Genomic DNA, 25,667 nt, shown 5'->3' with positions numbered 1-25,667 from the left:
ATTCAGTCACTAACCAAATAAAAAAAAAAAATAAAGGAAGTCACGGGTCAGTTCCATTTCTTATATTTTATAATAAAAATAGAAATACTTTGAATGACTCCCATTTCCACCAAGAGACGTTGAAACCATCGCCACAAAGTTTCCGATATGGTCTTCGCCTCTCCTTCTTCTCTCCCCATAATCTGTTCCGCCCGGCCCCCGCCGCCGCCGCCCACCGCCGCCGCCACTTCCATCGCCCACTCCGTCGAAGCCGCCTTCATCCGCCACGCCGCCGAGATTGCCGATAAGTCCGCCGGATTCACCGCTCCTCATCCCAACTACGGATGCATCGTCACTACGCCGTCCGGCATCGTCGCCGGCGAGGGCTTCCTCTACGGCCAGGGCACCAAATCGGCTGAGGTCCAGGCCGTCGAAGCAGCGGCGGAGCGCTGCCGTGGTGCGACGGCGTTTCTGAATCTGGAGTCCAGTGAGTGCGCCGGCGACGACGCTGCAGTCTCTGCTTTTGTCCAGGTTCATTAACAATTTAGTCCTTCGTTCATTTTTCTTTTTTTTTTTTTTAATTTAATCTCTTATATTTTAATATTGGAAACTATCAGTTATTAGTATTCCGCATGGTCGGAAAAATGACCATTCATTGTTAAAAACAAAATCATTGTTTTACACTTTCCTCCGACAACAGTTGTCAAATATTAAACAATGATAAGAATAATATTTGAATAAGGTATCAAATATTTTCCTTTAGCATTTCTCAATATTTCTTAACGTAGTTCAAAAATTTATTTGACATTTAGTAAGTTAATGAAAATTTATAGAAGAGAAAATTTTTTATTTTCTTTCTAATAGGTAGAATTTGTGAGTTATCTTCTCTACATGATTTTTTTTTTAAATCTAAATTTCTATCAATTAAATAAATTTCATGTTAGTAAGTTTATTATTTTCTAATTTTAACATTCACCCACGATAAGAATTAAATTGATAAAATATTAAAATATATAAGACAAAATTTTTTTAAAAATTAGAGTTAATTTGGAAAAAAAATTGAAACAAAAATTAAAATTTTTATTAGTAAAACATATGGGGGTGGGATCAAATTCACACCCTATTGATTAGAAATATAGATCAATTATCGTTGAACTATATTCATTTTGACAACAACTAAAGTTTAATTGAAACTTGTAATAGTATAAATTAAATTAAAAAAAATACTCCAACAAATATTAATGGAAACTTTTTAAACAACAGATAATAGTGATTAAACTGAAAAACAACAAATATTCAAAACCAAACATTTTTTTACCTGCTTCTAATTTGGGGTTTATTTATTTTCTATACATACACTAAAGTTTAGGAACTTAAGCATTATATACGTTCAAAGAGTAAATCATTACATACAAAATTTCAAGAACCAAATCGTTACATATTAAAATTTAAGGATTAAATCGTTAATATTGTTGTACTGAAGTTCAAAAGTTCCAGGACTAAATTTTTCTTCAACTAAAGAAGATAAATTGTTATAATATAAAGTTTAAATACTAAATCATTACTTTATACTTTTGATAACCATCTTGTTTCTTCTTTTTTAAAGCTTACCCCACTACGTCCACCAATGTATTTCTTTGTCTTGTACCAACTTTTTAAAAATGTTTTTAAAATTTAATCTAAAATCAAAAGAAATAGTTTCCAAAAACTTGTTTTTACTTTTGTCTCCAAGGATGGTGCAGTGCTAAGTGTTTGGAGGCTCGAGGTACACCTATCTTAAAGTTTCAGGTTCGAGCCGAGAACGAAATTGTTATTAAAGAGGCTTAGGAACCACTGAAATTGCTTAAAAGAAAACTTTCCACCTAATTTTTTTAGCAATTTTTTAGGATTTCCTTCCCAAAGACAATATAGAAAAGGAAAGCAATTCATCCCCACCACCTACCTTTTGAGCAATTTCTAGCATCCTTCCCATGCATAAATTCACTCTTCCTTACTGCTAATTTGACCTAATTTACCTTTAAAAAACTTGAAAATATGTTGGCCCAAAATAATAGCAAATCCAATACAAATTAAAAAGTTTTGTAAATATGACAAAATTAAAAAAAAAAAACTCATCGCACCTATAAGTTTTTATTAGTGATAGACGTGTATTCGTATCTATTAATATCTGTCACAGACAAAATTGATATATTTGCAAAATCTTATTCCTTGTGCTTGTCTTCGTTTCTCTTTCTAGAGTTTTGTTTTTAGTTTTGGTGATTGAGAGTGCACAATTAGGCAGGGATTAAAAGGGTCGTTTTCGGAATTCGACATCCTTTGCAACATCTAAGAGGAAATGCTGTGAGGGCTTTAAGAAGCCAAGGAGTTCAGGTTGATGTTCTTGGGGAGGACCTCAAGAGCAGAGCCATTGAGGTAAAATTTATAGGAATAGGCCTTCTCTTCTCCCCATCCATCACTTCTTATATGGAGTGTCGATTTGTGTCGTAGGAAGCTCGAAAAGCATGCCTCCTCGTTAACGCTCCGTTGATATGTAAAGCCGCTTCTCGAGTCCCCTTCTCCGTGCTTAAATACGCCATGACCCTTGATGGTTAGTATTGCAGTTTCGTCGCTCTTTTGATCTTGAGAGGAATAGAATGGCTTATCCTCATTGAAGCGCTTTTGTTGCAACTAACAGGGAAAATTGCTGCAAGTTCTGGTGATTCAGCATGGATTAGTAGCATTGCGTCTAGACAACGAGTTTTCGAATTACGGGGAAGAAGCGATGCTGTTATAGTAGGAGGCAATACCGTACGTAGGGATGGTAAGTTTTTGCCATATTTTCTATTACGCCGAGTTTTGTAATAGTGTTGTGCTTCAATGTCGATCCCACAATATCGTCCTCTGCATTAGATCCCGAACTAGCTGCAAGACATGGAGGTGGACATACTCCTCTTCGTGTGGTGATGTCAAGGACTCTTGATCTTCCTGAAGAAGCAAAGATTTGGGACACGAGTGGTATGCCAACCATGGTTGTGACCCAAAGGGGTGCTAGAAGGAGTTTCCAGAAACTTCTTGCATTGAAAGGAGTTGAAGTTGTCGAGTTCGATAACCTAAACCCTCGAGATGTAATGGAATACTTTCACGATCGCGGGTATCTTTCGGTTTTGTGGGAGTGTGGAGGAACGCTTGCAGCCTCAGCCATTGGATGTGGAATAGTACATAAGGTTCTCATCACTTATCACAGTTTCATTCTTTTTCTACTGGTAATATTTGATCAGATTGAAAGTTTGAAGGTGTGATCGTAACACCTCTTATAGTTCGTGAGTGGTTTTTGCAATTTCTCCGTCATCGATACCTAATGCTGTAGATGATTTTTAATTCAGGTAGTTGCAGTTGTTGCTCCTAAGATTATTGGGGGCTGGAATGCACCATCTCCAGTTGGTGAACTTGGGATGGTTGAGATGTCTCAAGCTTTGGAACTAATTGATGTTCAATATGAGAAGGTTACTTTATAATTTGTTTTGTTAATTGTTCTCACAATTTTTGGGAGTTACCTGTAATTAATTATATGGAATGATATTTCTGATCTTGTTCCCATTTCAATTATGGCTCCATAGGTTGGGGAGGACATGCTAATAAGTGGATTTCTTCATCCCATATCGGATGTTACTCCAGTCATCCCATCACGAGACGAAACCCTTGCAGCTGACCCGACAGTCGCTCCCTGCGAGCCCAGTATAATATCATTTTACAATACATGGGATCATTATGGCGCTCTTTCAAACTTTTCACCGCATGCAATTCATATCGCTAATGAAAATGGCAATTATGACACTTGGATGACTGTAGAGCACTATTATCAGGTACGTTCGTAAATTGCTCACTCATGTTGTCTCCTCAAGTTTTGGTGCCTAACCTTGCTTTAATGTAGTATAGGCTCACAAATTTGTTGGAGTTGACGATCCTTTAGCTCGAGATTTTGTGGAAAAAATAAAATCAACAAGAACTCCAGAGGAAGCATTCAAGATTGCTAGGTTATTGCGGAAGCAACGCCCTGATTTGGTATGCTGGCTCTTATTTTCTTCCCTACCTCTCAATGAAAGCTCTATTTCTTATTAAAAAAAAAAATCTTTGACAAAACTCTCAATTTTCTTTGCAGGTGAGATCTGATTGGGATACAGCCAAGCTCGATGTTATGTACCGAGCATTGAAATGCAAATTTACGAGTCATCCTAGTTTAAAATCCATGCTGCTATCTACTGCTGGATGTGTTCTAGTTGAAGCATCGCCACATGATCTTATATGGGGTGGAGGCCGATATGGAGAAGGTCTAAACTACCTCGGGAGGCTGTTGATGCAATTGAGAGCCGAGCTCCTTGGTCATTCGTCGAAACCGAGCGGGGACGACCCAGAACTCAATTGAGGGAAAGAGAGAGAATAATCAATAATCACTTCAGCTAAAGGTAATAATATTATGGCTAAAAGGAGCAATTTGCCCATGTTTGCTGAAGTGATATAAATAAGTCGAACTTTTTAAGGTTTGACCCGAAAATAATGACATGCTGCTGCTGCTGCTTATTGTAATTCACATTTTACAAATGAAATAAAAGAAGCAATCTGCAGATTTGGAATACGCCAACCTTTGTTGTTGGTCTTTTATTCTCATAGTTTTATGTGACACATAATGAATAATTAACTCATTTGCATCTATAAAGTCCATAGTTCAATATCCTATCCTGCACTGTTGAACTAAAAAAGAAAGCAAAAAAGAGGTCAAAAAAGAAAGCAAAAAAGAGGTTATATGAGACGACAATTTTGGCTTGGAAGGGAGGGAATGGTTCGAGTACGGTTCTTTTCAAAAAAAGATGTTAAGTACTTAACTATCATGGGTTGATACATTGGTTCAAAGAAGCGAAGATCAATTCTAAAGAATTTAGAGGGAATGAGATTAAACCAAAGTGGTTACCTACCTAGAATTTAATATCGTATGAGTTTTCTTTTCAATCAAATATAGTAGGTCAGACGGTTGTTTCATGAGACTAGTCGAGATGCACATAACTTGGCAAGGATATCAAAGGAAAAAAATGTTTAGTATTTAGATACATATCTATTGTATGTATAGAGGAAGATACTGAAATGCTACACAAAGTCTTGTCGTCTTTTATCTTTTCCATACATTATGTATCAAAGTGTCTCGACAACTCTTTTGTTTTTTTTTTCTTTTTTTTTTAAATTAGACTTATAAACACTACTTCCACCACTACTTCCACCCATGTAGTCTTTTGTGAGAAAAAATTAGTGGAAAAAAAATCTATATGAAGAGAATTTTGAAAGAGATAGCGATTGTATGCTCGAATGTTTAAAGCAATCCTAAGCTAGAGATAGAGAATGAATTAGATGGGCGATTTTGTGGTTGATGTGGAATGAAAGGAATGCTAAAATTTTCTTAGATAAGTCAAATTATTTTGAATACTTTTGCGATCTCGTATAGTTTACTACCTCTGGTTGGAGTGCTTAATACAAGTTCTTTAGGAACTACTAACCTACGCTATCGATCTAAATTGGAGTGCTTTTATGTAATACCTCCCCTCCTTCAAGAAGAGACACCCTTGTCTCTTGGTCCTTTACGATTGCTTTCACCCCATTGGGCTTTTTGAATGAAGGTTGATATGTTTCTAAAAAAGAAAAAAAAATGTTGTGTTTTGGTCGTGATATGTGCGATGCAATTTGGTTAAAATTATGGAATAGAAAAAAGTTGGTCTAAAGGCTAATTAGTCCCTATACTTTCGACTTTGATTTATTTCTTCTAAACTTTTGTTCATTCAATTCATATATTTTCAAAACATCCGTTTTCGTTCTTCTACTTTTTAAAAGTGACTATTTTGGTCCTTATTTGCAAAAGTTTAACATAAATTTTATATACGATGAAAACTCTTTTAATACAAATTTATGGTTACATTTCAAGAGATTTAGTAAATGAAATGTCTATCTTCATATCTACTATCTTCTATAATGTTACATATAGTAACATGAAGTTAAAAATAATTCACAAGTTTATGTACGTTAACTCGTTCATATACAAATTTCTAGCTGCAAGATAAAAGAGCAATTTTCTACACAAACTACAGCATAGGCAGATAATCCTTAAACAGCAATCTGTGGAGCAAAAAGACTACCTTCAAGACATCCTTACCTCCTCCTTGGAGTTTAAATATTTGTCTCCGACGCCATAACGTTCGAGTTCGAATCGAGGAAGAGGATCACAACAGCACAGTCATCAATGTTTGAATAAGGAAATTTGCATCTCCATGCTTTGGTTGCAGACTCAACCAACGATCGGGCTGCAGAACGCACTGGGGCTGATGCTACAATGTCCACCACCTCTTTGTTTGAGAGAACATCCCAAATCTGAGAAGTGTTGAATCAATCTTTAGATATAAAGAAAGTTGTCATCAAATGTGTCTAGTTGAGTAGGAGTTAAGTAGTAGTCATTATCATACTCCGTCTGTGGCTAAAACTATGAACTCATCCTTCTCTGTAAGAAATCGATATGATAGTTCAGGAACAGAAATTAAACCGAAATCCTTGAGGCAGAAGTCCCCAAATGATCGAGCCATGGCCAGCCCGGGGGAATCGTTGTTCGGAAGCCATACTCTAGCAACTTCTGGTTCATCTCGATGAGCAAATACCCGACCTTTGCATTTGAGAATTCTCTCAGCTTCCGCTGTAGGGTCAAGTTAACAAAGAAGCAATCAGAAACAGATTTCAGCAAGAAGTTAATGAGTGAAATTTCTTAGGTCCTATGTAAATGAGTAAACTAGTTATCATCTTAAGTTTTCCTCTTTATGATTGCCTTCTGAAGAACAAGATCCATTAGACTGCTAGATAATCACTCTAGATTAATTTAGACAGGTGATAATGAAGAGACAAGAAGGAATACATTGTTGAAAATTTTTAAATGAATTTGTAAAACCTTACCTTATACTAATGATAATCTCTCTTTAAATACAAATGACATAATAAAATGCAACTAATTGGACTCAAAATATCAAATTAACTAATCAGGCCACATAATTCATGTCAGTAAGATCCAGCACATCATTTTACTACTTATAGTTGTATGTCCCAAGGAATAATTTCCTTGATTTCTTGAAAGTTTGTTGCATGAAAACAAATATTTTAACGTCAACCAGTGGTTTTGTCCATTCGTGGATGCATAAATATGCGGAATGCGAGAGAGACCTGGAACGTCTGGCTTGAGATCTATGGTCAACTGAACTGCAAGGAGAGAATTATCCTTATCTCTGGTACCCAGCACAGCTCTGGAGTCCCCAACATTTCCAATAACAAGATCTCGACCCTAAAAACACGGTACATTACAAGTATGTTAAGAATGACGTGTAGAAAATCAAAACGAAAATGTTGTAGAGAACTGCAGTAATGACAATACCTGCTTAACAAGAGCTACTGCTGTTGTCCCACTACAGAAGCAATCAATACTTGGTTGCATTCTGAGTTCTCCATCCATTATCTTAAAAGCCTTCAGAAACGATTCCTTCAGTTTTTGAGAGATTTCAGGGTGATTGCCAGTTCCCTTGCGATCGATAGGGGAACTAGATTCCTCCAAAACAGTTCCTAAGGCAGAATCTTCATAGTTTACACGTTCTGTTTTGCAACTGAGCTCTTTTGAAATACCATCATTGCTTGAATTAGCTTCCCAATGTGCAGTCAGCTTCAGAGGAAGAGAATCCCTCACTCTTTTTGCAACCAGATGACCATTAGGACCATGACCATCGAAAACTCCACAGAAGAAAGTATCGGTTCTGGAGCCAAAATTCTGAAATTCATGATCTGGTTAGTGATTAAACCCCTTCTATGACAAGCCATCTATTTGTATTATCTGAAAGTTGCATTTTCAGGCTACAATTTGAAGCAAAACAAATAATTTAAAGAGCCCTTGCTTTGACAAGGGAAGGTCAAAAAAATGGTACACAAAAAATCAACATAAGTTGGACAATCCAGAAAGGTATAAGTTATAGTTATCATAACCACTAACTAGCATCAAAACAAGTCACAACTCTCAAGAATATATAGGTATAAGATCTATAGAAGTTCTTAATTTTCCGCTTTTATAATCTAATTGTACTCATGTAGCAACATCTAAGCTTCTTAAAGTTTTTTACATGTCAGTCAATTAGTTAGAACATTTTTTCTCTCCCTCCATCGTAGGAGTTCAAAGAAAAGGGGAAACTAACACATTAGCATTAGTTGGTTAAAAAACACAGCAAACTCAAAGCACCAAGAAAAAAATCATACTACATCAATATGAAACTATTGAACAACCAATTAGATCACTCAATAGGGACCAACATGATCTCGAAATGAAATATGTTAGAACACAATAAAGAGCTGACCTCCCATACAATCATGGCATCTTGGTTCATCCCTTTCTTGCCCTGTTGAGTATGAAGAGAGGCGACTTCAGTCGATCCATTCAAGAACATCCTACCAGGAATTCTATGCACTGTTGCTTCACTCTGCGGCTCGAGCACAGAATTCTCAGACTTCAGCTCAATTTCTGAGTGTTTCTCTTTCCTTGCTACCAACACAGGAGATACAGGAGCACCAGGAATGGCCCTCATACCTCCTGTAGACAAGCAGGACCCCATTCTGGTGACTCTCAAAATGCTTGAATATGTAATATCCCACACCAGCAAATAGAATCAAACTTATTGACCCTTTATCTCTGTATTTCAATCCTTCACAAAAAGCTTGGCCTCAAGCCATGACAGAAATTTTAAGTACTCTAAATTTTGCCTCTGTAGAAATTTGAATATCCCTGTGTAGAATATTGACAGCTCTGTTCGATGCGCTGTTCCAATCACACGCGCAACAGAAAAGAGCATACGCATATTGCCAAATCAATCGCCAAAAAGACAATTAGGTTTCCAGATTCAGAAATCAATATGTTTCGAGAGGGCACACTGCCCCACCAACGACCGAAAAGGCCAAAATCCACAACTTAATCGAAACGTAACTATTTCACCCCCAAAAGATTTATCGTCCATCTCTTGAAAGAAAACTTCCAGTCAACTGTGGTTCAACATCGCGATCAGTCCAATAAACAGACCCCAAAAAAAAGAAAAAAGAATCCCTCTCCTCCCAGATCGGAAAAACGATCAGCCGTCGAGAAATTCGATTAGCAGCAGTAGGAATATTATTGCAGATTGATTCAGGATTTAGACAGTGAGTTTTACATGAAAAGATGTTCTAAATATGAAAACACAAAGGTGATTGAGCCTGAAAAACGATCGGAAGATGCAACAACCAAAGCAGATGATTTCGAAGTAGAGAGTAGAGAGAGACGTTGAAGAAACCTGTTGCCTGTAGACAAGTTTGACTTGGAAAGATGACGGAGAAATGAAGCCAATTAATGGCGTCGCTAATCGGAAAGGAGAAGAAAAGCATAGGAAAAGGATAAATTTTTACCAAGTCTGAATTTTGATATGGGGTTAAAAAGCTCATGCTTAAATTCTCACTCCATGTATAACTTACAAGTTTTTAAGTATTTTGAATAGGTCAAAATTTCAAATTGCTGCATTTTTTTATAGACCAAAAAAAAACGTGGCGAATTAAAATATCTCAGTAGTAAGAGGAAATAAAATAAAAGCAAAAGTGATTTTCATACTAGCGGAACTTCTCAAATGGCTGCATATTCGTGGACAAGCACAACGTAGCAAACTGAAACATTTTAATAGCGAGAGAAAATGAAAGTAAAAATGATTCCAGTAGTAACGACAAACGAGATGGGAACAGTCTAAACCGTGAAAACGAACAATACAAGCGTCTCGTTGCTAAGCAAAATGGTGGAGTGTTGCTTCTCAGATAGCGAAAGTCAAAGCAGCCAAAAGCATAGCATTAGGTACATCGAATCCATGTAAATCAACAAGCATCGTCTCAATTACAAATTTTAAATTATAAGAATTAAATAGACTACATCAATTTAATATTACATATTAAAGTTGGTAACTGAATTATTACTCAAAAGGAATCAAAATGGAGGGATGAGAATCAAAAATTGCCAAAATTTTAAAATGGAATCCATTTATAGATTTCGTAGAATAAATTTGGGTATGACACTTCTAAAAAAATGGTAATCTCATCGACCTTTACTTTTATCTTATTCTTGGGCTCAATGTAATTTTATTACCTCTCTCATTTTTCTTCTAATAAAAAAAGAATCATACCAATTTGTTTTACTATATGTGATTTCTTTAAAATTAAAATTTTCTATTTAGTTTTTAAACGTTTACTTTTCTTTTTATAGTTCAAATATTTAATTTTAATTAGCCATTATTTAGTTCGTCAAAATATAAAATTGTTATTAAATAACATATTAAAATAAATTCAATCTATACTTTTCTTTAATAAAAAATATATTGACTTTTTTAGTTGACATAAACTTATAATAAAATATTACAAACTTATATGTAGCTTAACAGTTAGTTAATTTTACTTAGTTGTTATTAATTAATATCAATTAAATTGTTAAAATGTAATTAATCATTATTAACTATCACAACAATAAATTTGAATAATATTTTTCTATAAAAAATTGTTCTTTTAATTAAAAAAAACTTTATTATTTTTTTAGTGAGTGTAGTTTTATTTTAGTTAGGTATTATTTGTTAATATAATATCAAATAAATTGTTAAAATACAGTTCAGTATTGTTAAATACCATAACAATAAAATTCAAGAAAGATTTTACGTTAATAATTGTTATTCTATTCAAATTTATTTTGACCTTTTTAATTTCTAATTTTATTTTAATTATTTATTATTTATTAAAATCAAAATAAATTATTGAAATTAAAAACATATTATTACAAAGTAATAAATTAAAATTCATTATTGATTATTGTTATTTTAATAAAAAAAAGTATATTGACATATTATTCAGTTACAGCATTTTAAATTATGCAGAAGTATAAAGATGAGTATTCTATTACAGTATTAATTATAATATGTCTTATTCCTATTTCCATTTCAGACATTACTGAGCAAAATTGCGTCGATAGATTTTTTATTATGATATCAGACAATTTGTAGTAAATAACATAAATAAAGAATAACATTTTAATTTCGATTAATTTTCATTTTTTTTATGAATTTTCATTTTGATTTATAATAAGTAAACGAGGCCATAAAGATCAAACTTGTTTTTAACCTTGATTAAATTATGGGCTACATTAACATTCATGTTTAATTTTCTTCTCATGGTCTTTTATTTATTTATTAAATTTCTAAAATTATTTGTGTCATTTATTACTCGATATTAATATGTTTAGATGATACGTTTTATCTATTTCTTTTTTCTTTTAGAAATGAGTGAGAGGATGAGTCGATATCCAAAATAACATTTGCAATATAAAAAAATTTTCATTTGCAATAGAAAAAAAATTGTTAACACCAAATGCCACACAAATGTTTTAGGAGATTTAACCGATCAATAAAGACGAAATTAAAACTTTTGAAATCATGATATTAAGATTATAATTTTAACTTCAATTATAAATTTAATCTATGTAATATGAATATATCGTGTCGGTAAATATTCTATATACTTTTAAAAGTTTCAGTCCCATATTTGAATTTTGAATTTTGAATTATGTTGTTATTTGATCTATATGTTTTTTTTAGTACAACGTGGGAGGGTTAGAGATCGAACTCACAACCTCTTGATTGGAGATATATGTCAATTACTATTGAGCTATGTTCGCTTGGACTATTTGATCGGTATATTGTAAACTCAATTAATGAAATGTTTATATGCACGTTTTGATGGATATTTTGATTGAGTCAACATGGTAACAAATACACAACCTATTAGGTGTGTCCAGGTTCATTAATGATGGTATAAAAGGATGTAATACAAAGTTTATATATATATATTTACATATATATGTAACTTAATGATCTTTTTTAAAATTGAAAAACACACAAACTTGAATAAATGTTCACTATCATCTCTTTCAAACATGACTAGCTAACTTAAGCGTCGATCCTTTTGCCAACCTAAGCATGGATGTTTTTGCCAACCTAAGCATGGATAACTAGTTAAAGCATATATCCTCGATTTAACGGTGTGAGATTTGAATCCCTACTCCATATATTGTTGAACTAGAAAAAAGGCATTGATGTCTTTTTGGTCAACGCTATATTATTACCCAAAAACTCTCAAATTGTGTTACTTGCTAAGAGCTTGTTGATAACGATTTATGTTTTTTGTTTTTCTATTTTTTGTTTTTAGAAAACAAAAATCATATCCCAGAAATCGAAATGTAAGAATTGTGTGTTAGGAGTTCAGCAAAAATCGAAATGGAAACATATATACCTCTACTTAAAGAAATCAACGGAAATCGAACAATATCAGAACGAATGAACGAACGGAAATCAGATGAAAATCGAAATTTGGTAAACATTGTAGCTCCTTGCTAGTTGGATGAGAATCGAACGAACGAAAATGGTAGTTGGGGATGACATTCTTGACGAAAATCGAACGGAAATCAAACGATGTTTGGGCTGGAAATCAGAAGCTCGAAAGTTGGATGAGAATCGAACGAACGAAAATGATTTGTGGATAACTTTCTTGATGGAAATTGAATGAAAATAGAACAGAAATCAGAGTGAAAATTGAAAAGTTAGGTTTTGTTTTGATGGTTTGAATGAAAAAGTGGTGGTGAAGGATGAATGTTGAACGTACGAAAATGATGAAATTTGAAAAATTAGGTTTTCTTTTAGTTTGGGCTACCATCTTTGGGCTTTTGCATGTTAATATTGGGCTTGCAGGGTAATTAGGACTTTTAACAATGTGGGCCTCCGTGGTAAAAAATTGCTATATTTGAAATTTTAGAATGTGAGTGCTATTTTATTGATTTTATGTAATCTTTTTGCCATTTTTACAAGCATCCCTATAAATTATATCTATTATTGAAAATTTATTATTTACAAGTATAAATAATTAGTTTTAAAAAATAATTAATATTATATTCCTAATTAAGTAAAATAGTTAACAAAATATATATTTTATTATTTAAAAATGGAATCGAGAAGGGGTTGAGGCAATGTGAAAAATGCATTCCTTGTTCTTGAAGCGGGTACCCAACCCTACACGGATTTTCGTCATCCCTAGACTCTAATGTATGGGCATAAAAAGTAAAAGTTTAAAGAAATAAAAAGAATATTTTAAAGAGAAATTTAACCATTAAATGTAAGAGTTTGACCATTTTACTTATGAAAATGTTGATGTTGATGGAAATATCGAAAAATGATTTTTTCCTTTAATGAAGATTGATGAAAATTTTTTGAATATGTAAAGTAAACTTAATTGTAAACTTTTGACTACTTTTTTAGGGTTTTTCATAATAGGATTCATTTAGAAATGAGATAATTACCGACTTGGTTTCCAAACACATTTCTAAATTCTAATTAACTCGTATCTGTTTACTTTTTACCTACTTCTCTTTTCAAATTTGAATTTACATATTTTTCAAACACATTTTCAACTCACTCATCAATCCAACTTTCCAATCAAATTTACACAATTTTCAAACACCCCAACCTCGTGATTATGTCATTCATCCAAATTATCTACCAATGGTATTCATATGTACTTCATATTCTACTCATTTGAGCAACTACCTTCAAAACTTTCAGTCTAGGATGATCGGGGAGAACTATTGTAATTTATATCAAAGTTATCAAGATAGTGCACTAGATCCTCCGAGATCATTTCTTGGTATTAATTAAGTTACCTATTCTACTTCATGTTTCATCACTATTTGTATATAATAATATTTTATTTTTAAAAAATTCTAAGATTATTTATATATGTCAATATTTCACATATATTGTTCAATTGTGTAAGTAAGGATTAGATTGGATTAGAAATTATCAATAAAGTAAATTCCAAATCTTATTAGTTATACTTTATACAGTATTAAAATTCAAATGTTTCATTGAAAAGACTAAAATTACAATCATCGAGGTTGTGAGAAATTATAGACTATAGTGGCATAGTAAGAAGATGATGAAAATAAAATAACTTTAAAGAAGAAAAGGGAAAAAAAAGACACGTCGACATTTGAGTCGACATTTCAACATGTCCACGACATGGGGGTAAAATCGACTTTTCCCCCCTATGTCGATGTCGACATGCTCGACACGTCGACATGTCCAGCGACATGTCGACATGTCTCTCCACATTTTGAACCCTAGTGAGATGTTAGAAATATATATATGAAAATTTGATAGAGAGAGTAATCAAATATATGTATATATAGATGAAAATTTGAGAGAGAGAATAATATTAAATAGGGAAAAATACACTCTTGGTCTGGAGCAGGTGTCTATTTAGTCCCTGAAGTTCAAAATGGATACTTTTGGTCCCTGAGATTTGGATTTGGTATCTATATAGTTCATGAAGTTTTAAAATGGACACTTTTAGTCCTTCGAGTTTGAGAAATAAATCTAAATAGTCCTTAAATTGGATGATGTGGAACTTTAATGACTGAGTTGGCAAAATAAATTAATTTAATAATATATTTTGGAATGATTAGACTCCACCTTTTTATTTCTTGTTTTTCTTCCCGAATTATCTATCCTTTCACTTCTTCTCTCTCTCTTCTCCGGTGAAACTCACCACCGGCTACACCAACCTTCGGTGAGCTTCGTCGGCAACGAAGATAGAACAAAAGACAAGGTGAGGTGGATCTAGTCAGAAAATAGTATTGAAATACCCATTGTTTGAGCCTGAAATCGGCTGAGCTCAGATACGATGTAGATCGGAACGTTTTGGACGAACTATGGCCAACGGTCCCCACACCTTCCCTGCACCCTTCTTGGGACCTGCAAAACAAAGTTAGCACTCCAACGAGCAAGTTAGTTCTGGTCCAAGCTAAACTGCCGAGTCTACTTGGGATTGCATACCTTGCATTTAAGGCAAAGGTTTCTATTTATAGAAACTGGGCCCGACAGGGGTTCTGACACACCCTAAAATCGCAGCGTGTTGTCGGGCACGGAAGAGACACTGTTACGGACTCTGTATCAGCTCAGCTCGGCACTATAGGTCCTACCCTGACTGCCGACCTGAGTATAGAGGAGCCGCTTTCTCCATTTCGCCCGCGCGTTTAACCAACTCATCTTTTCGATCATGACACGTGGCAGGCAAGGATTCGCCTTCAACATTGGCCCCCACTTCGGCTGGGCGGAGGTCGGCTCGGCGAAGTCCTCCGAGCTAACTGGAGACGGGTCGAATCCACGCGTGCATGTGTGACGTCATGGATGTCGTCAGCCCTAGCTTCTGCTTCGGGAACCCAAACGTCGTCGTGGGGACAACCTGGCATGTGCGGATCTTGCCTGTTGATCCTTCCTTGATCGAACGGCTCTCATGCCTCCGTGCTGTCCTATAAAAGGCGAAAGTCTTTCACTTTTCACTTTTTACTTTTCACTTTTGAGTTTTCGTGTACCTCGGCCGTTTCCAAGTCAGGTACTCTTTCCCTCTTTCTTTAGATAGTTCTTTCAAGTCCTCCCAGTTAGGTCCGGCGATGAGTAGCTCGTCTAGGGATTCGTCGTTTGGGTCGTCTAGTTCTTCTAGTTCAGACGACGTTTTAGGAGATCCGACCTTAGCTCCTACCTCAAGGAACCCTTACGTCGAGGATAGCTCGGCAAACCCCAACATAGCCTCAACTTCGGGAAACCCTGACCTTAGTCCTGTAGTTGAACTTCCTCCTTCATCTTGCTCGGTAGGTAGGTTGGCCGAGCTCCGCAAAACTTAGTCGATCCCCAACTCTATAGAGCTTAGGGTGACTAACATCGGGGAACACCTCGACGACCGTCCTCCGGGCTTCGTCAGTTTTTACCCCTAGATGTTCCATAGGGGGGTTAGACTTCCACTCCACCTTTTTATACAAAGGTTCCTTAGCGCAGTCAACCTCGCCCCAGCTCAGCTCTCCCCTAATGTATGGTCTACCGTGCTCGAAGCCTACGTCCTGTGGTGGGTCTTCCGAGACGAGGATGAGGACAGGCTCACGGTGGACCAACTCTTAGCGACCCATACCGTCAAAGCCTCCAACGAGGGAGAGGGTCAGTACTACCTCTCAGCTCGGCGGGACGTAGGTTAGCTGATCAGGAACCCCTCCTCTAACAAAAATTGAAAGGAGTGTTGGTTCCTCGTCTCTGGCGAGTGGCTTCTGAGGGACGGAGGGGGTGAGCCGACCTGCCAAGTCCCAGTAGAGTTTGGGGACGTAGGTGAGTGTCTTAGGCGCGAGTTAGGGGGTGTGTTTTTTTTGTCTTCTTAACTTGAGCGACCTCGTTGCTAACGTCGGCTTGTTTTGCAGCTCTTCCATCCCCCGTTCCGAGGATCAACAAGTCTGGGGAGATCATCAAACGAGCCCAAGGCCAGAGACTAAAGTACGCGCTGTGGGGTGAAGCACTCGTCTCAAACTCACACCTCTTCTCCAGCGGCCTCAGTCCTCACGATCAACCAGACGAGCTCAAGAAGCTCCCCAAACCTCGGCAACGCAGCTCGCAGAAACGCAAAGCTCCTGAAGGTAACTTCTTCTCGGCACCTCAACTCATTTAATGGAAGTCTCTGAATTAACCTCGTCTTCTTTACAGGAATGGCTTCCAAATTCCTCGCACTCTGCAGTACAAAGCGGCAGCGGGCCTCGGCCTCGGTTGCTCCGCCGGCGCCCCCCCAAGTTCGTCATCGCACAAGCAGCGCCGATGTCCCGGCTCCAGGGCTAGCCAACTTGGCGAAGCTTCAGGTCCTCCAAGCTCAGCCCCTACAGACTGTCGCTGGGGGTGAGGGATCGTTTACCCCTCTGGTGAGGAAGAAGCGAGCGAGGGATACGCTTCCCTCCGAGGAGGTCAACTCCCAATCTCCACCTCCCCTCATCGTGGTCGACTTAGAGGAGGGGTCGCTACACGGTCGGGGTCATGGCGTCGAGCTCCCACTCCCTTTCAGGCTCGCTTTCTCCGCCTCAGTATTCACGAGGCTGCGACGAAAGTGAGGTCCTCGAGCTCTCACTTGGCGGAACGAGTTATTCAAGCGCCCGAGGACGCTGCGGAGGCGGTGAGAAAGACCATAGCTCTTGCTGCGGAGGTAAGCTCGTGCCTACTCTTCGCTCCTTTTTCTTTCTCTTTTCCGATCTAACCTTGAACTTTTGCAGCTGCATTATCATGCTTGCCTCTCGACCTCGATGATGAGCTTGGAGCTCGGCGGACGGGACTTGAAGGAGGAGGAGACGAACGCCTCCTATGAACGGAGAATCTCTGAGCTCCAGGCCGAGGTTGAAAAGGCGCGAGCTGAGAAAGAGGTCGAGGCCGATAGGTCGAAAGCCTTGATAGCCCAAGCACGCACCGACCTGAAGAATGCCCAGGGCCGAGCCGAGACCGCAGAGAAGGGCTGGAACGAGGCTCGACAGAACTTGACGAGCTGGGCCTACTTGGAGAAGAGAATCAAAGAATTCCCCGAGTTCGACGGCTTAGCTTGCGATATGGCAAACAAGGGCTTCTACTACGCCATCAACAGGCTCGACACTGCCTGCTCGGAGGACACCATCGCCGCCGTCGAGCAAGAATACGAGTCTATCTGGGTGGAGCGACCTGTTGAGGCCGATAAAGAGGCTGAGGTTGCTGGTGCCGAGGCGTGGTCCAGCAAGCCTGTCGACCCCCCCAGGAGTAGATCGTCTCGGCCTTCTGTTACTTCTCGCTTTTCCTCTCTCTTTTTTTTTTGAATCAAATATGTACTGAGTCGAGGCATATATACCCTCGGCTCTCCATTAAACTTCAGTCTAAATGAAATGACGTTGTTTTGCTTAGATCCGAGTAATTCTTTTCGAGGTCCTTATACTTGTTGAAATTTAATTAAACCTTAATAATACCTCGGCTCTTCATCAAACTTTAAATTCAATGAAAACAAACTTCGTCTGAACTTGAGTTGTTCTCTCCGAGGTCCCTATACTTAGAGAAATTTAATTAAACTTCAATTTTAGTTTTGGCCTCGTTGTTTGAGTTTCTCAAGTCTTAGTAATTTCTTACTTACACAACAGCTTACGAGCCAAACATTTCAGCTCGGCGGTGTGCATTTGGGATAACCAGGTCCCTACGAGCTGACCATTGCTTCGCGCTTTGTATTATTGTAGGTCGTTTAGCATAGGTCAAGGTCGTTTAGCATAGGTCATACCACGTAGTCTTCCTTGGCCCCCATTTGACGTAGCTCGGTAGTAGTAGGCGACGTTAACGGATAAAGTCAAATTTTGCACAAGTCATTGGAGATCAGCTTTCATTAATGAATGAAATTTTTACACGTCGGATTACACGCATTTCACTGATAATAAACTCGCAAATGCTCGGCATTCCATGGGTGAGGGAGTTGTCTCCCGTTTAGGTCGGACAACAAATACGCTCCAGGTCGGAGTATTTTTAAGATTCTGTACGGGCCTTCCCAGTTCGGCTCGAGTGCTCCGACATGATGCATTACCTTCTTGAGGACGAGGTCGCCAGGCTTGAACGCTCTGACTTTTACTCTGGTGTTGTAGTATCGAGCTATACGGTTTTGATATGCTGCTAGCCGAAGCTGGGAGTGAGATCTTTTCTCCTCGAGAAGGTCAAGATTCACGAGTAGGGCTTCACTGTTGGCTTGCTCGTCGAAATTGTCAACTCAGGGCATTGGCATGCTGACTTCCACAGGGACAACAGCCTCCGACCCGAAGGCTAAGCCGTATGGCGTCTCACCAGTAGATCGGCTGGGTGTAGTTCGGTAGGACCACAATACCTCTGGTAACTCTTCTGCCCACCGACCTTTCAGAGACTCCAGCCTCGTCTTCAGACCACGCTTGATGATCTTGTTGATGGCTTCAACTTGCCCATTAGACTGTGGATGGGCAGGCGACGAGCTGAGGTGACATATGCCGAGCTGTTGACAGAATTGATTAAACCGAGCACCGTCAAACTGCTTTCCATTGTCAGTAATGATAGCTTTCGGTATACCGAACCGACATATTATGCTCTTCCATACAAAGCTGACGACCTTCGCCTCGGTAATAGACGCCAGAGGTTCCGCTTCCACCCACTTGGTGAAGTAATCTACAGCTACTATGGCGAATTTCAACTGTCCCTTCCCCGTCGGTAGCGGGCCGATCAGATCTATCCCCCATTGAGCGAAAGGCCAAGGGCTTGAGATCGGCGTCAGCATCTCCGGGGGTTGCCTCAAAATGCTCGCGAAGCGTTGACATTTGTCGCATGTTTTGGCGAACTCCTTGGTGTCGCGCTCAATCGTCGGCCAGTAGTAGCCCTGGCAGACGACCTTCGCGACCATGGACCGAGCTCCTCCATGGTTTCCGCAAACCTCTTCATGAATTTCGCGCATGACATACCTCGCCTCTTCCGGGTCGAGGCATCTCAGTAATGGTAGAGAATATCCCCTTTTGAAGAGCTTGCCTTCTTGCATCAAGTAGTGAGCAGCTTGGCGTCGGAGCTTCCTGGCCTGGCTCGGATCGGCGGGGACAGAGCCATGACTAGGAAGTCCTTAATTGGGTCCATCCATGTAGGCTGAGCTGACTGGATCTCCATTACCTCAGGCTGGTCGATGGACGACTCAGCAAGTATTTCAACTGGAACCGTTATTGGTAGATCAGTCTCATATGCCGAGGCCAGGCGAGCCAGTGCGTCGGCGTTGGAGTTTTCGGACCTCGGCACCTGTCGAATCACATAGTCCTCAAACTGGGCGAGGAGCCCTCAGGCTTTGGCCAGATACCTCTCCATACGAGCTTCCTTTACCTGGTACTCCTCGGTAACCTGATTGACAATCAGCTGGGAGTCGCTGAGAATCAAAAGTCGCCTCACGCCCATCCCTTTGGCAACCTTTAGTCCATTTGTCAATGCCTCGTACTCGGCTTCGTTGTTGGAGGCTCGGAAACCAAATCGGAGTGCGTACTCAAACCGAAGACCGCCGGGGCCGAGGAGCAGCATACCTGCCCCACAACCTTTCTCATTGGACGAACCATCCATATAGAGTATCCACTGGTCACGGGCATCGCCCCCTGGCCTGGGTGGGGTCAGCTCGGCGACAAAGTCTGCGGCTGCCTGACCTTTCAACGACGTTCTCGGCTCGAAGGCGATGTCGTGCTCACTGAGCTCTATTGCCCACTTCATCAGGCGATCCGACGTTTCGGGCTTGTAGAAAATCTGCCTCAAGGGGAAGTTTGTCGGAACGATTATTTTGTGTGCCTGGAAGTATAGTCGTAGGCGTCGAGCCGAGATTACCAAGGCTAGGGCCAGCTTCTCAACACAGGGGTAACGAGCCTCGGCCTCGGTCAATGATTTGCTCGTGTAGTAAACAGGGCTCTGCCGCCCTTCCGCCTCCCTGATAAGTACTGAGCTCACTGCATTCTCCGACACTGCTAGGTACAGGTAGAGTACATCGCCAGACAGCGGCTTTGACAACAAGGGAGCCGAGCTGAGGTATTGCTTCAACTGCTGAAGTGCAACTTCGCAATCGTCGGTCCATTCGAACCGACCCTTTTTCCTTAGTATTTGGAAGAAAGGGTGGCACTTATCCGTGGAGCGAGACACAAAGCGATTCAAGGCTGCCAGTCGACCGTTCAACCTCTGCAGCTGTTTAACATTCTTCGGTGCTTCCATCTCGAGGACTGCCCTTATCTTGTCCAGATTTGCTTCAATTCCGCGTTCGTGGACCATGAACCCGAGGAACTTCTCCGACGAGACCCCAAAGGCACACTTGCTCGGGTTGAGCTTCATCTGATACTTTCGAAGCACGCTGAAGGCCTCTGCTAGGTCGGCTAAATGGGAGCTCGTCTGCTTACTTTTCACCAACATGTCGTCTACATACACCTCCATGTTGCCTCCGATCTGCTTAGCGAACATCATGTTGACCATCCGCTGGTAGGTCGCACCGACATTCTTCAGACCGAATGGCATGACATTGTAGCAATACAACCCTTGGTCGGTAACAAAGGCGGTATGCTCTTGGTCGGGCACATGCATCCGAATCTGATTGTACCCAGAGTAGGCATCCATGAAGGAGAGGAGTTCATGCCCTGCCGTTGCGTCGACGAGCTGATCTATCCGAGGCAGGGGAAAACTGTCTTTCGGACACGCCTTATTGAGGCTCGTGAAGTCAATGCAGACGCGCCATTTGCTGTTGGACTTTTTAACTAAAACTACGTTAGACAACCACGCGGGGTAATGAACCTCTCTTATGAATTTAGCTCGTAGCAACTGCTCGACTTCTTTACAAATTACATTACTTCGCTCGGCGTCGACAGGCCGACGCTTTTGCCTCACAGGCCTATAACTAGGATCTACATTAAGCCCATGCACCATTATACTCTGGTCTATGCCTGGCATGTCGTCATGGGACCACGCGAGCACATCGGCATTTGCTTTCAAAAAATCGACGAGCTCCTCTTTCACCTCGGCCCCCAGTTTGCTGTCGATGCTGACCTGCTTTTCTAGCCCCAGTAAGGGGACAAGTTCTAGTTCTTCAGCTGGGGTGCCACGGCTCGGCTCTGGTTCGTCGGCACGCGGCCCTGTCGCGCCCGCAACCGCTGCACAAGTGGTTGTTCCCTTCATCGCAGCTGCGTAGCATTCTCTAGACATTTTTTGCTCACCCCGGACTATCGCAATTCCTGCCGAGGTCGGGTACTTCAAGACCTGGTGATAAGTGGATGGAACTGCCTGGAGATCGTGAATCAAGGGCCGACCAATTATGACGTTGTACGCGGAGCTTCAATCTATCACAACAAATTATGCGACTTTAGTTACTTGTTGATCTCCCTCGTCGATGGTAACAGGGAGCGACACACACCCTTCCGCGTTGACTGACTCCCCTGCGAAACTGACCAAAGGCGTCGGGCTGAGCTTCAAGTGCTTCCTCCCCCACCCCAGGGCCGTGTAGGTCGAGAACGATAAGATGTTGGCCAACGCTCCACCGTCGATAAGAACTCTTCTCACCTTCACATGATCTATGAGTGGGGCGATTACCAGGGCATCGTTATGGGGCATGTGCACTCCTTCGCCGTCCTGGTCGTCAAATAAGATCGGCATTGCAGGTTCCCTAGGGTACGAGGTACAAACTTCGTGTGCCGCTTCCCGAGCCAGAGCTTTTCTCTTCTGCCCCGACTGTCCCCCACTCGGGCCCCCATGGATGATATTTATAATGGCAGGACGATCTTCCTTCTGTCTCGGCGGGGGCGTCTTCTCTCGCTTGTCCTCCCGAGCCGACCCCTCTGGCTCCGCCCTTTCACGCCTGCCAACGTATTTTTTTTAGATAGCCCCTCCGGATCAGATCCTCAACCTGCTCCTTCAAGTGGAAACAGCGTGAAGTGTCATGGCCATGATTCTTGTGGAATCGGCAGTAGAGTCGATTGTCTCGTTTTCCCTGGAGGTCGGCGGAGCTTTTCTGGGGCTGCGAAAAGCGCCTCTAGGTCGGTATCTTCGGCTGCTGCGTAGATCTCCGCGATCGAGACGTTCAGCGGAGTGAACTTGTCGAACTTTGGCCCTCGACGGCCTGAAGGGTCTTTCTCGTCTCGACGGCCTCTACTCTTATTGTCGTCGGCCCGCCGAGACGAGCCCCAACCATCGCTGCGCTGTTTCTTGGGAGGAGGGGACTTTTGGTCCTGGTCCTTACCACGGTTGCTTCGCCGAGCTCCATTGGCTTTCCACAACTCCAAGCCGTCGATGTACTGGCGAGCTCTAGCAAGCATCTCGTTCAGGGAGGCCGGTGGTCAGCTTCCGAACTCTATCGTCAGATTCTTGTCGTTCAAGCCCGTGGTGAAGTACATCATGGTGATGTCATCGGTGCAACTTACCACTTTGACATGCTCGTCCATGAATCGAGCGATGTACTCCGTCAGGGACTCGCTGTCCCGTTGCTTTACTATTCCGAGGTGAGAGGGTGGCAATTTCAACAACTGCCGAGCTGAGAACTGGTTGATGAACAACCTCCTCAGCTGTTGGTAACTGTCGATGGATCGGGGCTTCAACTGTCGGTACCACAATCTTGCCGAGCCTTCTAAGGCTATTTGAAATGCTCGGCACTTCATAGCGTCGCTTGCGGCCAGGAAATCCACCTTCCCCTCGAACACCTCTACGTAGGAGATCGGATCTCCAGATCCGTCGTAAGAATTCATGACTGGAGCCTTGAACCTCGGTGGGATAGGCGCATCTAGGATCGCTTGGGAGAAAGGCTGCTCCTCTTGCTCGGCCACGCAATGCGGATCCACAGGCCTGCACTGTCGCTTGAGATCTTCTATCTCCCTCTGAAACTGATCCCGGAGGAGGTCCACTTCAGACCGGAACGAATGGTCAGCGTGGAAGGACCTCTCTTGAACGTCGACCATTGGGCTTTCCTCCTCATCGTCAACCAAATACTCCCGATCTTCGGGTGCCACTACTCGTCGCCTCGGCGTCTTGGCACCTCGGCCCTCATGGGCATTGGAGTTATCGAAAGATGCCAAGGGAGTTCGAATTGGTCGGATCCTCGGGCGCCGGCCCTCGACCCGATCGTCCTGCCGAGGGTGGTCGTGAATCTGTGCTTCCAGGGCACTGCCTGTCCTCACTCGTTGTAGCTTTCGCGAGGGTGCTCCAGCTTGGGCCTCCCTGCGCGGTCAGAACTGATACTCCGTTCTTTGGGTAGGATGCATCGGTCCCTTTCCTCGAATGGGATCCCTGGAGACGGAAGAGCCAGACACCTCGCTGCCTCTCTCGACCGCCTCAAGCCTTGCTTTGACTTCCTTGAGCTCGGCGATCACGTTGGCTACCATGACGGGGTCCACGCCCGCATCAGCACTTGCCCCGGAACGTGCACCTGTGTTTCCCCAACCGCGGAGGTGAGGTGCGCGGGGCGGCAACCCGTTTCTCTGAGGTTGCAGTGGCGGGAACTGATTTGAGGCGAGGTGGAAATCCTGAACTGCTACTGGATCGGATGTGGCCGGCTGACCTCCATTCTCCTTGACCGCCCCCGCGTGGGGTCGTTGTTTGACGACGGGAGTTCCTGCCACCTGAGAATACGTGAGTCGAGGATGGGCTCGGGAAGTGACAGCATCCCTCATCGGAGAGTGGATAGGCGAAAGTTGAGATCGTGACTGCTGGGAGCGGGTTTGGGCCATTGACTCAGATTGCAAAAGGTGAGGCTGACTTCTAGATATGTCGTTCTCACAGACGGCGCCAGATGTTTGAGCCTGAAATCGGCTGAGCTCAGATACGATGTAGATCGGAACGTTCTGGACGAGCTATAGCCAACGGTCCCCACACCTTCCCTGCACCCTTCTTGGGACCTGCAAAACAAAGTTAGCGCTCCGACGAGCAAGTTAGTTTTGGTCCGAGCTAAACTGCCGAGTCTACTTGGGATTGCGTACCTTGCATTTAAGGCAAAGGTTTCTATTTATAGAAACTGGGCCCGACAGGGGTTCTGACACACCCTAAAATCGCGGCGTGTTGTCGGGCACGGAAGGGACACTGTTACGGACTCTGTATCAGCTCAGCTCGGCACTATAGGTCCTACCCTGACTGCCGACCTGAGTATAGAGGAGCCGCTTTCTCCATGTTGCTCGCGCGTTTAACCGACTCACATTTTCGATCATGACACGTGGCAGGTCAGGATTCGCCTCCAACACCCACGCCCCTGAGAAAGTCCTCCAGTTTCGACAACCCAGAACCAAAAAAAAAAAAAAGAAAAAATTACAACTCACCCAAATCAGAAAATGCAATCAACATAAAGAAAAAAAACTCAAAAATTGTTCGTGATTCTTTTATAAAATTGGGTTTTGGTTGGACTGAGTTGCATATATTTTTCATTTAATTTAGGGTGAGAGAAATTTGGGAAAGGAATGATGCTCTGATATGTAAGCTAAGAATTTTTGTTCAATAAATTCTGTTTCGAGGATTAGAGGAAGTGGTAAACACCATTTTCATATAGGGTGAGAGAGAGATTCCATTTTCATGTGGTTGGCAAAGGTTATCGGAAGTTGGCCGGCGTGGTGAATTTCACCGGAAAAAGGGAAAGAAGAAGATGAAATGGGAGATAACTTAAAAAATAATAATAAAAAAAAAACAGAAGTCCTAACTTTTCAAAAATATATTATTAAATTAATTTATTTTGCCTACTCAGCAATTAAAGTTCCACATCATCAAATTAAGGGACTATTTAGATCTATTTCTCAAACTTGAAGGACTAAAAGTGTTCATTTTGAAATTTGAGGGACTATATAGATACCAAATCCAAACCTCAGTCACCAAAAGTGTCCATTTTAAAACTTCAGAGACCAAATAGACACTGCTCTAAACCTCACTGACCAAAAGTGTATTTTTCCCTATTAAATATTATAAACATGAAAATTCTAGAAAGAGAAAGATAAATTTGTTAGAGAGAGGAATTTAAGCCCAAAAAATTATAGAGTAAGAAATAAATTTATTACAGAGAAATATCCGAAAGAAAAAAAAAAGTTGAGCATTACAACATTTGAAAAATAGAAATCCATTTTAACAACTAATTTTTTATTTTTGAAATTTACTTATGATTAAGGTGAAAATTTATCCAGAGACGTCATCAGCGGTTCATTTAGAGATGGAACTTATGTGAAGTTTATGCAAGTCGGATGAGTTCGAAAAATTCCGAACTGC

General features: G+C 41.0%; 2 protein-coding genes across 2 annotated transcripts; one reads left to right on the top strand and one right to left on the bottom strand.

The window, feature by feature from the left end:
- Window positions 1-94: 94 nt before the first annotated feature.
- On the top strand, window positions 95-4,591 carry LOC111018262 (riboflavin biosynthesis protein PYRR, chloroplastic). Its single transcript, XM_088124902.1, has 9 exons — window positions 95-510; window positions 2,257-2,391; window positions 2,467-2,566; window positions 2,654-2,779; window positions 2,869-3,182; window positions 3,342-3,461; window positions 3,576-3,821; window positions 3,895-4,020; window positions 4,118-4,591. Exons 1-9 carry the CDS (start codon window positions 148-150, stop codon window positions 4,379-4,381), a joined length of 1,794 nt encoding a protein of 597 aa, XP_087981028.1. The 5' UTR covers window positions 95-147; the 3' UTR covers window positions 4,382-4,591.
- Window positions 4,592-5,892: 1,301 nt separating this feature from the next.
- LOC111018289 (putative protein phosphatase 2C 33) lies at window positions 5,893-9,465 on the bottom strand. The gene is made up of 5 exons (XM_022294318.2): window positions 8,373-9,465; window positions 7,409-7,795; window positions 7,201-7,318; window positions 6,459-6,682; window positions 5,893-6,366 (listed from the first exon to the last, which is right to left on the bottom strand). Exons 1-5 carry the CDS (start codon window positions 8,625-8,627, stop codon window positions 6,166-6,168), a joined length of 1,185 nt encoding a protein of 394 aa, XP_022150010.1. The 5' UTR covers window positions 8,628-9,465; the 3' UTR covers window positions 5,893-6,165.
- Window positions 9,466-25,667: the final 16,202 nt, after the last annotated feature.

The sequence above is a fragment of the Momordica charantia genome (genome assembly GCF_013281855.1).
Source record: "Momordica charantia cultivar OHB3-1 chromosome 6 unlocalized genomic scaffold, Mcharantia_2.0 BLBB01000006.1, whole genome shotgun sequence".
NCBI classification, from domain to species: domain Eukaryota; kingdom Viridiplantae; phylum Streptophyta; class Magnoliopsida; order Cucurbitales; family Cucurbitaceae; genus Momordica; species Momordica charantia.
Note: the sequence above shows the minus strand (reverse complement) of the source record. Positions and strands in the feature narration are given on the sequence as shown.